Raw genomic sequence first — 13,511 nt, 5'->3', positions numbered from 1 at the left:
ATGTTTTCTCACCGTCATGCACTTAACTCGGAAACTCTTAAGAAAATTCATAGTTACCAAAACTCATAATTATGAGTTTTATCTCATAAATACACTCTTTCTGACATGACTTGAAAACACTGTAACTGCTGAAGCTAAACCTTGACGCCAATTGGCCTGCCCCAACGTCCTACCATTGGTTGAACCAGAAGTTGAAACATATAGACCACACTGATTGATCTGTTTCAAACACGCCATAAAGCCAATGCCATCACACTCACCAACAACTGGTTTAGCTGTACTTTTGCTTAACAACAGAACTCTCTAGAGTGCATACTATTGGAAATATGTATTGCAGATTTTGGCACATTTGTCAGAAGGAAACATTTAGAGTCTAGAAACTCATTGTAGCTAAAGACACAAATCTCACCATGTATTTCAAATCTGAGAATTATGAAATTATTTTTAGATGATGCTATGTAATTTTTTAGATAAGATTTTCTTTTTGTGTAAACCAAAGAAAACGTGAGATATGAAGTGAAACATCTAGTTTGTTTCTGCTAGTGCTGTGAAGGCAGAATTTTCAAACTTTTGCCTACAGCTCTAATGTAACAATAAGCAATTTGCAAATAAAATGATTTAATTTGTTAAATATTTAAGTACTACTTCAGTAATTTATTTTTGTTGAATCCTATGTTGTCCTGTTATGATTAAATGTACAATTAAATTAACTGTATTTGAGTTCTACTTGTTGAGTGTAAAAATAGTATTGGTCTAAATAAAAGTTTACAGGAAATGTGTTTTGAGTTGCAAAAAATAATCATGAAGTAAGTATTATAATTATGACCTTTTCATTTTCAACAATTTGCCCACACTTTGAATATCAGGTAGGCTATTGTTTAATTCAATTCAAATTTTTAATAAACAATTAAAATGTCTCTTTGCTGTTTTTTGCCACTTTCATAATCATTACTTTTGCTGGTTCTTAATGGGATGCTTTATGCGCGCGCTTGAGTGATATTGCGTAAATGCTCATTATTATAGTTTATTCTCTCAAGTATTTAAGAAATTAAATTAATTTAAATGTGATTAGTCAACTATTGGCTTAAATGAACTACTACTAGTTGAATAGAAATAACTTACTTCACATATTTTCGATCCAGTATCTCACCAGTATGTCACCAATACTGACCAAGACCAATACTGTCGCCTTTGGCTTGCTTAGTTGGGGACACTTGACATTTGATTTGACATTTGATATTCAACAGTATTCTTGACATTTATTCAACAGTGCTTTGATCTGCCTGCATTGACACTATTCTTGAAGAGCTGCTGTGCAGCAAAAATGATGTACCAGTTATCAATGTAAAGCTGCTTTGACACAATTTGCATTGTAAAAAGCGCTATATAAATAAAGGTGACTTGACTTGACTTGACAAGGGTTTAAGCTCGCGCTCCGCACCCATGTTCTGACACAGACACACACAGAGCATTGTACATTATTATCAGTTTAAAATTATATTTGTGTATGACTAACATGCACTATTTCTTTAGAACAAAACTTTGCAGGTCATTCATGTCAAGTCAAGTCAAGTCACCTTTATTTATATAGCGCTTTTTACAATGCAAATTGTGTCAAAGCAGCTTTACATTGATAACTGGTACATAATTTGGCTGCACAGCAGCTCTTAAATAATAGTGTCAGTGCAGGCAGATCAGAAGCACTGTTGAATAAATGTCAAGAATACTATTGAATATCAAATGTCAAGTGTCCCCAACTAAGCAAGCCAAAGGCGACAGCGGCAAGGAACCCAAACTCCATCAGGTGACATCAGGTGGCAAACAGGTGACAAATAGGTGTTAAAATGGAGAAAAAAAAAACCTTGGGAGAAACCAGGCTTAGTCGGGGGGCCAGTTCTCCTCTGGCGAACAGTGCTTTGTTACAATCAGGTTGCTATCATAAGTCTGATAGGATCGCAACAATCAATGTATTTATTTCAGTTCCATCCAGTTGAGGATCGTATTCATCACGCCGGTATGGACGGTCTGTTGAGGAACTGTGCTACTGGCTGTTGTGTCGATGAGGCCTTCACAATGGATGATCCAGTTGACTCGATCTCTGCTGATACTTCAGGGCTGCGTTGTGGTCGTGTCCAGTTGAGGATCGTATTCATCACGCCGGTATGGACGGTCTGTTGATCAACTGTGGCACTTGCTGTCGTGTTGATGATGTCTTCACAATGGATGATCTAGTTGACTCGATCTCTGCTGATACTTCAGGGCTGCGTTGTGGTCGTGTCAAGGCGCAGGTCCTTGGTCTCAGCTGGATACGGCCCAGATCCGGTTGACTACGGTAAACCTCGGGATAAACAGAAAGACTAATATTAGCGTAGATGCCATTCTTTTTCTGATGTAACGAGTACATCTGGTGTTATAGGAAGTGTTCCCGGTTCCGGCTGACCTAATTTATGAGCCTAATAATCCTTTAACGGATTTGAAAATATAAATTGATAATGTGTTATGTGTATGCCAGTCTAGATATATATGTTTTTAGTCTAGATTTAAACTGACATAGTGTGTCTGCTTCCCGAACAATGCTAGGAAGATTGTTCCAGAGTTTAGGTGCCAAATAGGAGAAGGATCTACCGCCTGCAGTTGATTTTGATATTCTAGGTATTATCAGCTGGCCTGAATTCTGAGATCGCAATAAACGTGAAGGACTACAATGTATTAAGAGCTCACTTAGGTACTGGGGAGCTAAACCATTTAGTGCTTTGTAAGTAATTAGCAAGATTTTAAAATCTATACGATGTTTAACAGGAAGCCAAGGCAGTGATGACAGAACTGGGCTAATATGATCATACTTCCTAGTTCTAGTAAGAACTCTAGCTGCTGCATTTTGTACGAGCTGTAGTTTATTTATCAAGCGAGCAGAACAACCACCCAGTAGAGCATTACAGTAGTCTAGCCTTGAGGTCATAAACGCATGCGCTAACTGTTCTGCATTTTTCATTGAGAGCATATGTCGTAGTTTAGATATATTTTTCAGATGGAAGAATGCAGTTTTACAGATTCTAGTAACATGGCCTTCAAATGAAAGATTTGTATCAAAGAGCACACCCAGGTTCCTAGCTGACGACGAAGACTTAATAGAGCAGCCATCAAGTGTTAGACAGTATTCTAGATTATTGCGTGAAGAAGTTTTCGGTTCAAAAATTAGAATCTCTGTTTTTCCTGAATTTAGTAGTAGGAAATTACTGGTCATCCAGTTTTTTATATCAGCTATACATTCTGTTAATTTAGTGAATTGGTGATTTTCGTCAGGGCGCGAAGAAATATAGAGCTGAGTATCATCAGCGTAACAATGAAAACTAATGCCATGCTTCCTAATGATATCTCCCAAGGGTAGCATGTACAGAGTAAAAAGCAACGGTCCTAGTACTGAGCGGTACTCCATATTTAACTTGTGATTGATATGACATCTCATCGTTTACTACTACAAACTGATAACGGTCAGATAAGTATGATTTGAACCATGCCAATGCAATTCCACTAATGCCAACATAATTTTCGAGTCTGTTTAGAAGAATGCTGTGATCAATAGTGTCAAATGCAGCACTAAGATCCAGTAACACTAATAGAGAGATACAACCACGATCTGATGATAAGAGCAAATCATTAGTAACTCTAATGAGATCAGTCTCAGTACTATGGTATGGTCTAAATCCTGACTGGAAATCTTCACAGATACTATTTCTTTCTAAAAAGGAACATAGTTGTGATGAAACTGCCTTTTCTAGTATTTTTGACAGAAAAGTGAGATTTGAGATCGGCCTGTAATTGACTAATTCTCTAGGATCAAGTTGTGTTTTTTTAATAAGAGGTTTAATAACAGCCAGCTTAAAGGTTTTTGGTACGTATCCTAGTGATAAAGATGAATTAACAATATTAAGAAGAGGATCTATGACCTCTGGAAGCATCTCTTTCAATAGCTTAGTCGGTATAGGGTCTAACATACATGTGGATGATTTTGATGATTTAACAAGTTTAGACAGTTCTTCCTCTCCTAAAGCAGTAAATGAATTGAATTTTTCTTTAGGGACACTACAATGCACTGTCTGACACAAGACTGTAGTAGAGGGTTGCATGGTTATAATTTTTTCTCTAATATTATCAATCTTGCAAGTAAAGAAGTTCATAAAGTCATCTCTAGTCACACACCAATCTTCTTCAGCTATCCTATGTGTCCCACCCCAACACACACCAGAGAAAAAACTTTGCAGGTCAAATAAGAGAGAGCATACTCACATTCAGTAAGCTTATAATTCCGCATTTTATTGTCAGTAAGTGTAAGGGCATTGTTAAAAAAATGGCATAAGTGGAAAAATTAAATCTATTTTTTCATAAAACGGCAATTTAAATATGTTATTTCTTTAGGTTATATAAAAAAGACAAAATAATAAGGCTGTATAAGCTGATCTAGCATGTTAAATGGTGGCATCTCAGTAAATGAATGGTATACCCCCTTAAGCTCACAGTAATGATTTGACACAAGTTTTCAGCAGCCAATGACACTGACCCCTTCAAACAGATTTTTAAACGCGTATTTCACGCATATATAATGTGTATTTCACATGTGAAATACACGTCAAATACACGTATTAAACGCGCTGATTTTTCACACGTATTTAACGCATTAAATACGCGTGAAATACACGTATTTAACGTGTTGTTGACGTGTTAAAATTCACGTGTTTTTGGCCCTTTTGGCCTTCTATATACAAAAAAACGGGAGACTTTTCAAGCGCACATCTGACGTGCATGCATGTAGGCCTATTTGATATATAAAGCACAAACTGATATGTAATTTTTTAATGCATAAATAAATGTGAGAATTCTGCATTTGTACTAGAAGATGCTAATTTTGCGTTAATTGATAAAGTAAAAAAAAAAAAATGTATCGCATTTAAATGCCTAAAATAATCAATTTTAAATACTGGCATTTTTGTGCTGTTGACTTCTGCTTCCGCATCAGCAAATGGGAATTCAAAATGGAACACTTTTTTTTTTTTTTTGTACTGAGTTTAATTTAGGTATGATAGAACTGTTGCAATCATTTATTTTGAAAATATAGAAAGTTAAACATTTAGTGTTTATTTTTTTGGTTAGTTTTTCAAACAGACAAACTCAGAATTGTTGTATCATTGATTATACATAAAATTCAATGAAGGTTTAATAATCTTTGAACTACAGTTATCTGCATGTCTCATCCATGGAGATGCAACAATGGAGAACAAGCTATTGGGGGTTTTGAGAACCAGAACTGAATGAACAAATTGAAATTCAACTATAGTATGCCTGCAAGTGAGGAATGATTAAAAAAATGGGGAAAAAAAGGACAAATTCACTCAGCATTCCATGATCTAATTCACTATCTCAATTACAATTAAGTACAAATTAACTGTATTCAGTTGTGTTGTAGGCACAGTCCAGTACATTATAGTCAGACTCATTTTTATGTTGAAATAATGAAGATTTCTGTGCCACCCCAGATTGGTTGCTGGCCCCTGCCTGGCCACCCCTATTTAAAAATCCTGGCTCCACCACTGTTACCATGACCTTTACTTTAGAATTAATTATACATTATGCATTATTTATGATAACTATACACCTGTAATTATAGTAAGTAAATATAGTAGTTCTTAGTAGATAGGCCTATGAAAAAAATAGTACTTACTGATTAGCTAATAGTGAACTACCACCTTCAACTGAGCACTATTACTTACTAATTCATTAATCAGAGTTTCTAAGTTAATAGTATAGTTAGGCTACTCGAGTGTTAATAATGCATTAGGCCTACTCATCTGTTACTGTCTAGTTATTCATTAAAGGTGCTAAAGAGGATGTTTTGTTTTATACATTTTTGCAATATTACCTGAAACTGTCTTTACTAACTGATAAAAGACTATTTATTAGGTGCACTGAAAGGAATAATATTAATATACATCATCTGTGCACGAGGTAGGGCCTTAAAAACATCAGCCAATCGTTTACGCGATCATCACGTAAATGATTGGCCCTCTGGCTTGTCAATCACTACCGTGACATTCCTTGTGAGAGATGTGCGCAGATTGGCCCTCTGGCTTGTCAATCACTGCCATGACGTTCCTTGTGAGAGACGAGCGCGGCTGCGCGCTCCAGTAACTTTCCACACTTCACAGGCGCCGCATGCGATGTTTTTGTCCGGAGACAGGAGTAACAACTGCAGATTATGAGTTACCTGCGGTGAGTCCGACATAATGAATCCACTAACACGACACGGCGAATGCCGGTGGTAAACACTCGTGTTCCGTTACTCGTGCACGAGTTTTGGGAGGCCTTCCCTCGAAAGGAGGGGGGTTGTTCTTACATATGCGCTCATTTCAAAAACTCAGTAACAGTCTTTGGTTTCTCAGTCGACGAAAAGATCCTCTTTATCACCTTTAATGAAGGATCAGTGTTCTAAAGTGTTACCTATTTTTCTTACACAAACGCATCGCTTTGCTTCAGAAGGCCTTTATTAATCCCGGAGCCATGTGGTGTACATTAATAATGGAAGGATTAACTTTTTTGAGCTTCATACTCGTTGGTCCCGTTCATTGCCATTGTAAAGCTTGGATGTGTTAGGATATTTATTAATATCTCCAATTGATACACCTAGGATGGCTTGAGAGTGAGTAAAGCTTGGGGTTAAGCAATTTAAAGTGAACTAAAGTTTCTCATCTCTTCTGGGAAGGCACACAATTTTGTTCTGTAAGATACATTTTCATCACATAGTTTTTCTTTGTTATACAACGATGTTTTATTTGGTCATTAAAATATTGATAAAGATCAAGGACCAATATTTTTTGATAAACTTACACAAATGTACATTTGAGGGTGCTAAGCCCTACTTGTTCGTTTTTTGTACTTCAATCAATCCTAGACACTCACCTTACATCCAGCAAAGCCCCGTCTCGCTGTATTATTTATTTATTTATTTATTTATTTATTGATTGATAGTTTCCTGATTTTGTAAACTGTAATTGATTTCTCATTTGTACTTATTCCATGGCATTGGTTTTGTATGTTCTTAGCAATTATACAATAATAATACTAATAATAATAAATAAATAAATAAATAATAATAATAATAATTATAATAAAACGTATACGTTGTAATAACTTTTTGTGTTTGGTAGGGCGCGACGGAACTGTGATGATTTTGCAATGTACTTTTGTGAAGTGCTAGGGCGGGTGCTATGACAATCAGCTGATCTGAAAATACGAAACGTTCCGATGAATGACAACACCGACACCGGGCGCGTCCAGATAACACTACAGTAAAAAAAAAAATCGCTCTATACCCGACACTCTATAATATGGGCAAACACACCACATCATCTGCTGGTGGTCTTTAACCGGACACGGGGCTGTGAGGATGGGCAAGTGTTACAGTCTCAGATGGCAGCTCTGTGACGATAATAACGTGGATCAGATGCAGGATTGTCGCGTACCCTTGAGCACTGGCGGGGACATACGCGAGGAATGTGAGGACGAGGTATCATCGCACTACTCTCTGTTCTGCCGTGGGAATTCCCACACGCTGGTGAACAGGTGTGGACTCGCGGACGATGTGCTCATTCAGAACGGGCACAGCGCGGGGCACAGCCGGTATAGCGGGGCTCTTCTCCACAAACACAGACCCACTAAACACACAAACTTAGACAAAGTGAAAGCGGAGAAGGCCGCAGTGAAAAAAGCAAAAAAGATCAGCGAGAACATCGACCGAGAATTAGAAGAGCAGAGGCTGGATTATGATAATAGATGTCGGCTGCTGATGCTCGGTGAGTGACCCTTTATCACAGGTGATACTGGTACGGTTAGAGTAATGCATTTAAGAGTCAAGAGCATTAATAGACAATGAGGCGTTTGAAATGAACACATCTTTGGTGTTACTCTGATATTAGGCTACATAAACGATGGCCTTTATTGTGTCTTAATTTTTCCTGTAATTTGTTCATTCAGTTTATTACTAACATTAAGCAACTCTAATATCATGGTGTTTACGTTTGATTTACTTAGACCAAAATGAGTGACAGCTCTGAATATTCAGTCCTTATTATGCATATAGTCATTCAATACAGTACCATGTTATAGAATAATACTTTTTTTGTAAGGGGTGCAACATCATTGTTTGGATTTCGAATCTGATGATCCTGGTTTTAAGATCAGTGTGTTTATTACAGAATTGTCAAACTCAGTTCATGTAAGGATCCACAGCCCTGCAGAGATTAGCTTCAACCTGAATTAAATGAACCTGATCCAGATAATTAAGTCCTTATTTGAAAACTACAGGTATTTCTGTTTGAGCGGGGTTGGAACTACACTCTATAGCACTGTGGCCCTCTAGAAACTGAGTTTGACACTCCTGGTCTATTATTAATCATCCTTTAGGGCTTTCAATTTAATTGCCTTGTTCATTTTTTATAGGATGTTCTGAATTCCCTTAGTCATTAATGATTATTACATAACAGAAATGTAGCAAGACTGCATTTTCTTATCAGCTCTACTAGAGTACACAGATTGTATGAAGGCATGTAGGGCTTGACCTCACGCCACCTACAGTCTCTGAATAAAGTCTGAATAAACGCACTTTGATCCGCAGTGCTTTGCCTTTCTGCCTATTTCTGCATTCCAAAAAGATGCCTGTAAGGCCATTCTTACTTCAACATGGATTATGAAACAAAACAACAACAATAAACGTTATTTTGGCATTGTTAATAGTCATGAACGCAAATTTAAATGAAAGGTGAAATTGCCCTCAGATGATGGCAAATCTCAATGATAAACAGCCCAGCATGCTTAAAGTCCCCTTGAAATCAAAATTTATTTTTTTTGGGCTTTTAGTATTAATATGTTAGCCTTACAGTTATCTATAAGCTTGTGTGCTCCAAAACAATGACACAATTCGCATTTAGAAGATATAAGCATTCAAAACTTAAAGTCTCTCACTTCCGCCAATATGGATCAACAATTTTGATGCCTGCACTTCAGCTTCTCATCAGATTTTCTGTCCAATCAAATGCTCTCTAGAATCTAAAGCATCCCGCCCCTATATTATAAATGGACGCTGAAGCTGCAGTTAAAATCGGTCACTTGTTCACACATTTACTATTTTCTACATGGTGAATGACTCATAGTGCTCTATAGGGGATAGGGTATGATTCAGCCAGTGTAAATATGCTTTCCACTGGGGTGAATGAAGTCTTGTTTCACATTAGTGTCACACCTACACATCTGCTCTGGTCTAAAGACACGACAGCACAGATCAGAAAGCAAGCCGCGCATACCAGAAAACTTATCGGACCCATTTGAATTCTGCACAGAATGCTATATTTTAAAGCAATATAGAGGAAATTAGGAGGAGAAACGGTTAGAGATTAGGAGGAAACCAAGGCTTTACTGAGCTCAACGGCTCTGGTCAACGAGCTTTGATATAAAGGAAACGCTATTGGCTGTTTTAAAAAAGGGAAGGAGCTGTTTGACATGTCCCGCCCTGTCTTCCTGTTTCAGTGGAAATTACGTTAACACACTGAATAATGCTGTGCATTCCAGGGTACTTCAGTGGGCCTGAACTCAGAGCCCTGACCTACCTTGACCTTGATTTATGACCAGCCGTGGCCATAAATATTGGCAATGTATGAAAATGTATTTTACATTTTTCAAAAGTGGAAATAGGAAAAACTTTACTATATGTGGTATGAGATTTGTAATGTTGAAACACATCAGCACAGTCTGTGAAAAGGGTCCATGATCTCCGAGCCACTTCATTATCACTCTTGCCTTGTAACATTATGCTCCATCATGCTGGAAAATGCATGGATCATCACCATATTGCTCCTGGATTGTTGGGAGAAATTGCTCTTGCATGATGTTTTGATGCCATTCTTAATTCATGGCAGAGTCTTTGGACAGAATTGTGAGAGAGCCCACTCAAAAAAAGCAACCCCATACATGGATGGTCTCAGGATGCTTGACTGTTGGCAGGACACAGGACTCATGGTAGTATTCACCTTTTCTTCTCCAGACAATCGATTTTCCAGATGTCCCAAACAGTTAGAAGAGGGATTCATCAGAGAAAATAACTTTGCACCTGTCTTCTGCTGTCCAAACCTTGTACTTCGTGTAGAATTTCATTCTGTCATTGATGTTGTTCTTAGACAGAAGTGGCTTCTTTGCTACCCTTCTTGACACCAGGCCATTGTCCGAAAGTCTTCACCTCACAGTGGGTGCAGATGCACTCACATGCACATGCTGCCGATATTGAGCAATCTCTGCACTGGTGGCGACACGAATCCATAGCTGACTCCTTAGGAAGAGACTGAAAAAGAGTATTTCAGCTATTAGGGTTAGCTTAAAACCACTGGCTATTAATTATATTATCAGTATGTACTAGGGGTGTGACGAGACAGGTATCTCACGAGACGAGACGAGACTCGAGATTGAGTTCACGAGACGAGACGAGACAAGATTTTTACACACTATTTTTAAGAAATCCTCAATCCTTTGCTACAGTATTTATTAATCTTTGTTTATGTTAGTTAATAAAAATAGTCATTCATTGTTAGTTCATGATAGTTCAAAGTGCATTAACTAATGTTAACAAATGAAACCTTATTTTTTGTGCTTAATAAGATTAAGAGAAAACTGTTATTCATTTTTTATGGTAACACTTTACAATAAGTGCAACCAAAGTGCAAATAAGTCCAAATTTTTCTTTGATACAGAGCTAAGAGATGGTTACAACTACACTGCCCAGCCTAAAATAGCTTTCATATTGAGAGATATTTGCATGCATCAGGGAGCCGCTTTCAAAATGCGAGGTACTGAAATCGCGTTTGAATGCGCGCTCGCGTTTACTTTCACTTTTAGCGATCGCGCGTAACTCTGTAAATATGGAGTGGTGGCAACCGTTATAAAACTGAATTAAATGTTTTTTATTTAAATACAAAGCAAAACGACAGTGGAGGCGTAATGTAAACGAATCGGTGGCATATTCTTTCCTAATCATCCTAACACTCTGTCATGGCAACAACATCACGAGACTACTTTTTGCCTCGACGAGAAATCTCGTCACATATTAGTCTCGCGAGATCTCGTGCCACGAGATCTCGTCACACCCCTAGTATGTACTGTAGCAGCATAAACTTTCATTACTTTGAAAAGTGATTAATCTTATTTTATTAATATAGTTTGACTTCACCCCTTGAATTTATTTTTGCCCTGAATACTTTCAAATAAATGATGAGCTGAAGACAAACTAAGTAGTAATTTATTTATACCCTGTTTAAGATAAGAGAAAACAACAAAATAAAGTATGAAAGTTATTCAAGTTTAGGATGTGAGCAAGAAACATTCTCACAAACACCAGTTTTTATACTGTCATAATCCAATTCAAAATTGTGTTCGACGGGGAGGTGCTTGTAATCTCTGAGTTTCTATATTTAGAGAAGTGGTCAGTAAAGAGCAAAGTCTCAAAGTTATTTAAAATAATTCTGCCAATTACTGTGTTTGCATTCTCTCATGTTTTGGAACCAGAACTGTACATTAATGTACACATTAATTACTTAGTCAATTCATTAACATGGTACTGGTACACAATTTCTTTTTAGAGAAAAGTTCACTTTCTAATACATTATTATCAGCATTTTTACATGCTCACTTAATTAATTGATATAAATGCAAGATATGCACAACATTGTCCCATTATTCATATATTAAATCACTATTTGATGAAAGGACCATCATTTTACTATGGGTAAAGCGTGTTATGCACAATGTGGATCACAATGTTTTTTTTTTATAAAGTGTATCAGCGATAAGATTTAATAAATAAATAAACAGTAAATCATTAATCAGTAAATAAACAGAAAAATCATTTTCTTACACTTGTGCACTTATGTAGTACCAACAATTTGTGGTCTTGCAAATGCACCACAGCATTATAACTTTCTATTTCTGTTCTATTAACACTCATTAACACCCGTGCCACCCGCTTCTCTCTGTTTCCATGGCTCTCGGCCCACCTTGCACATTTACATTTATTCATGTGGCAGACGCTTTTATCCAAAGCGACTTACAAGTGAGGAATACAAGAAGCAAGTCATCATGAAGAGGCAAATAGACACAAGAAGTGCTCACAATACAAGTTTCAGACATTGCTCAGAGTATCATAAGCTACAATAGAGAGGGATTAAAGGAAGGAATGAAGGAAGGAAGGAAGGAAGGAAGGAAGGAAGGAAGGTAGGAAGGAAGGAAGGAAGTTTTATATATATATAGAGATGAGTTTTCAGCTGTCTTTTGTATATTGCCTTGGATTCTGCATTCCGGATTAAGGCTGGAAGATCGTTCCACTAGCATGGAACAGTGAATGAGAATGTTCTGGAGAGTGACTTTGTGCCTCTCAGTGATGGTACCACGAGCCTTCGCTCCTTTAGTGAGCGTATAGGCTTCTGGTAGGGATGTAGACTCGTAAGAGTGAGTGGAAGTAGGAGGGTGCTGAGCCTGTGGTAGATCTGTAAGCAAGCGTCAACAACACTTTGAACTTGATGCGAGCAGCAAGTGGTAGCCGGTGCAGAGAGATGAAGAGAGGTGTGACGTGAGCTCTTTTGAGCTCGTTAAAGACAAGACATGCTGCAGCATTCTGAATCAATTGTAGAGGCTTGATTGTGCATGATGGCAGTCCAGCCAGAAGAGCATTGCAGTAATCAAGCCTAGAAATGACCAGGGCCTGGACAAGAAGTTGTGTTGCTTGTTCTGTTAGAAAGGCCCGATTTTCCTGATGTTGTATAGTGCAAATCTGCATGACCGAGTTGTCTTCGCAATGTGGTCTTTGAAGGTCAGTTGGTCATCAAGGATTACTCCAAGATTTCTGGCCGAATTTGATGGGGTAATTGAAAATGTACCTACAGTGGCATGCGAAAGTTTGGGAACCCCTTGCAAAATCTGTGAAAATGTGAATAATTTTATCAAAATAAGAGAGATAAAAAAAAAAAAAGCATGTTATTTTTTTATTTAGTACTGTCCTGAGTAAGATATTTTACAAAAAATATGTTTATATATAGTCCACAAGACAAAAAAAAAATAGCTGAATTTATTAAAATGACCCCATTTAAAAGTTTGGGAACCATTGGTTCTTAATACTGTGTGTGGTTACCTGGATGATCTACGACTGCTTTTTTGTTTTGTGATGGTTGTTCATGAGTCCCTTGTTTCTCCTGAGCAGTTAAACTGAGCTCTGTTCTTTAGAAAAATCCTCTGGGTTCACCAGATTAGTCAGATTAAAATTATTCACATTTTCACAGATTCTGCAAGGGGTTCCCAAACTTTCGCATGCCACTGTAGCTGGATGGTGAAATCATGCGTTAGAGTCGGACTGGCAGGGAAGATGAGAAGCTCAGTCTCTGCCAGGTTGAGCTGCAGATCGTGTTCTTTCATCCATGCCGAGATGT

General features: G+C 37.5%; 1 protein-coding gene across 2 annotated transcripts in view; it reads left to right on the top strand.

Annotated features, from left to right (window-relative positions):
* Positions 1 to 7,329: 7,329 nt before the first annotated feature.
* The window catches only part of gnal (guanine nucleotide binding protein (G protein), alpha activating activity polypeptide, olfactory type), a 215,825-nt gene continuing 209,643 nt past the window's right edge, over positions 7,330 to 13,511 (top strand). Inside the window, exon 1 of one of the 2 annotated variants that reach the window (XM_048175136.1) lies at positions 7,330 to 7,806. In XM_048175136.1, coding sequence (XP_048031093.1) covers positions 7,439 to 7,806 — 368 coding nt within the window. In that variant the 5' untranslated portion in view covers positions 7,330 to 7,438. Of the gene's footprint in view, positions 7,845 to 13,511 lie in introns of both variants that reach the window. The other variant, XM_048175137.1, reaches the window with a different exon arrangement.

Source organism: Megalobrama amblycephala, linkage group LG22, assembly GCF_018812025.1.
Source record: "Megalobrama amblycephala isolate DHTTF-2021 linkage group LG22, ASM1881202v1, whole genome shotgun sequence".
NCBI lineage: Eukaryota > Metazoa > Chordata > Actinopteri > Cypriniformes > Xenocyprididae > Megalobrama > Megalobrama amblycephala.
The sequence above is the reverse complement of the archived record's forward strand: the minus strand, read 5'-3'. Positions and strand labels throughout refer to the sequence as shown.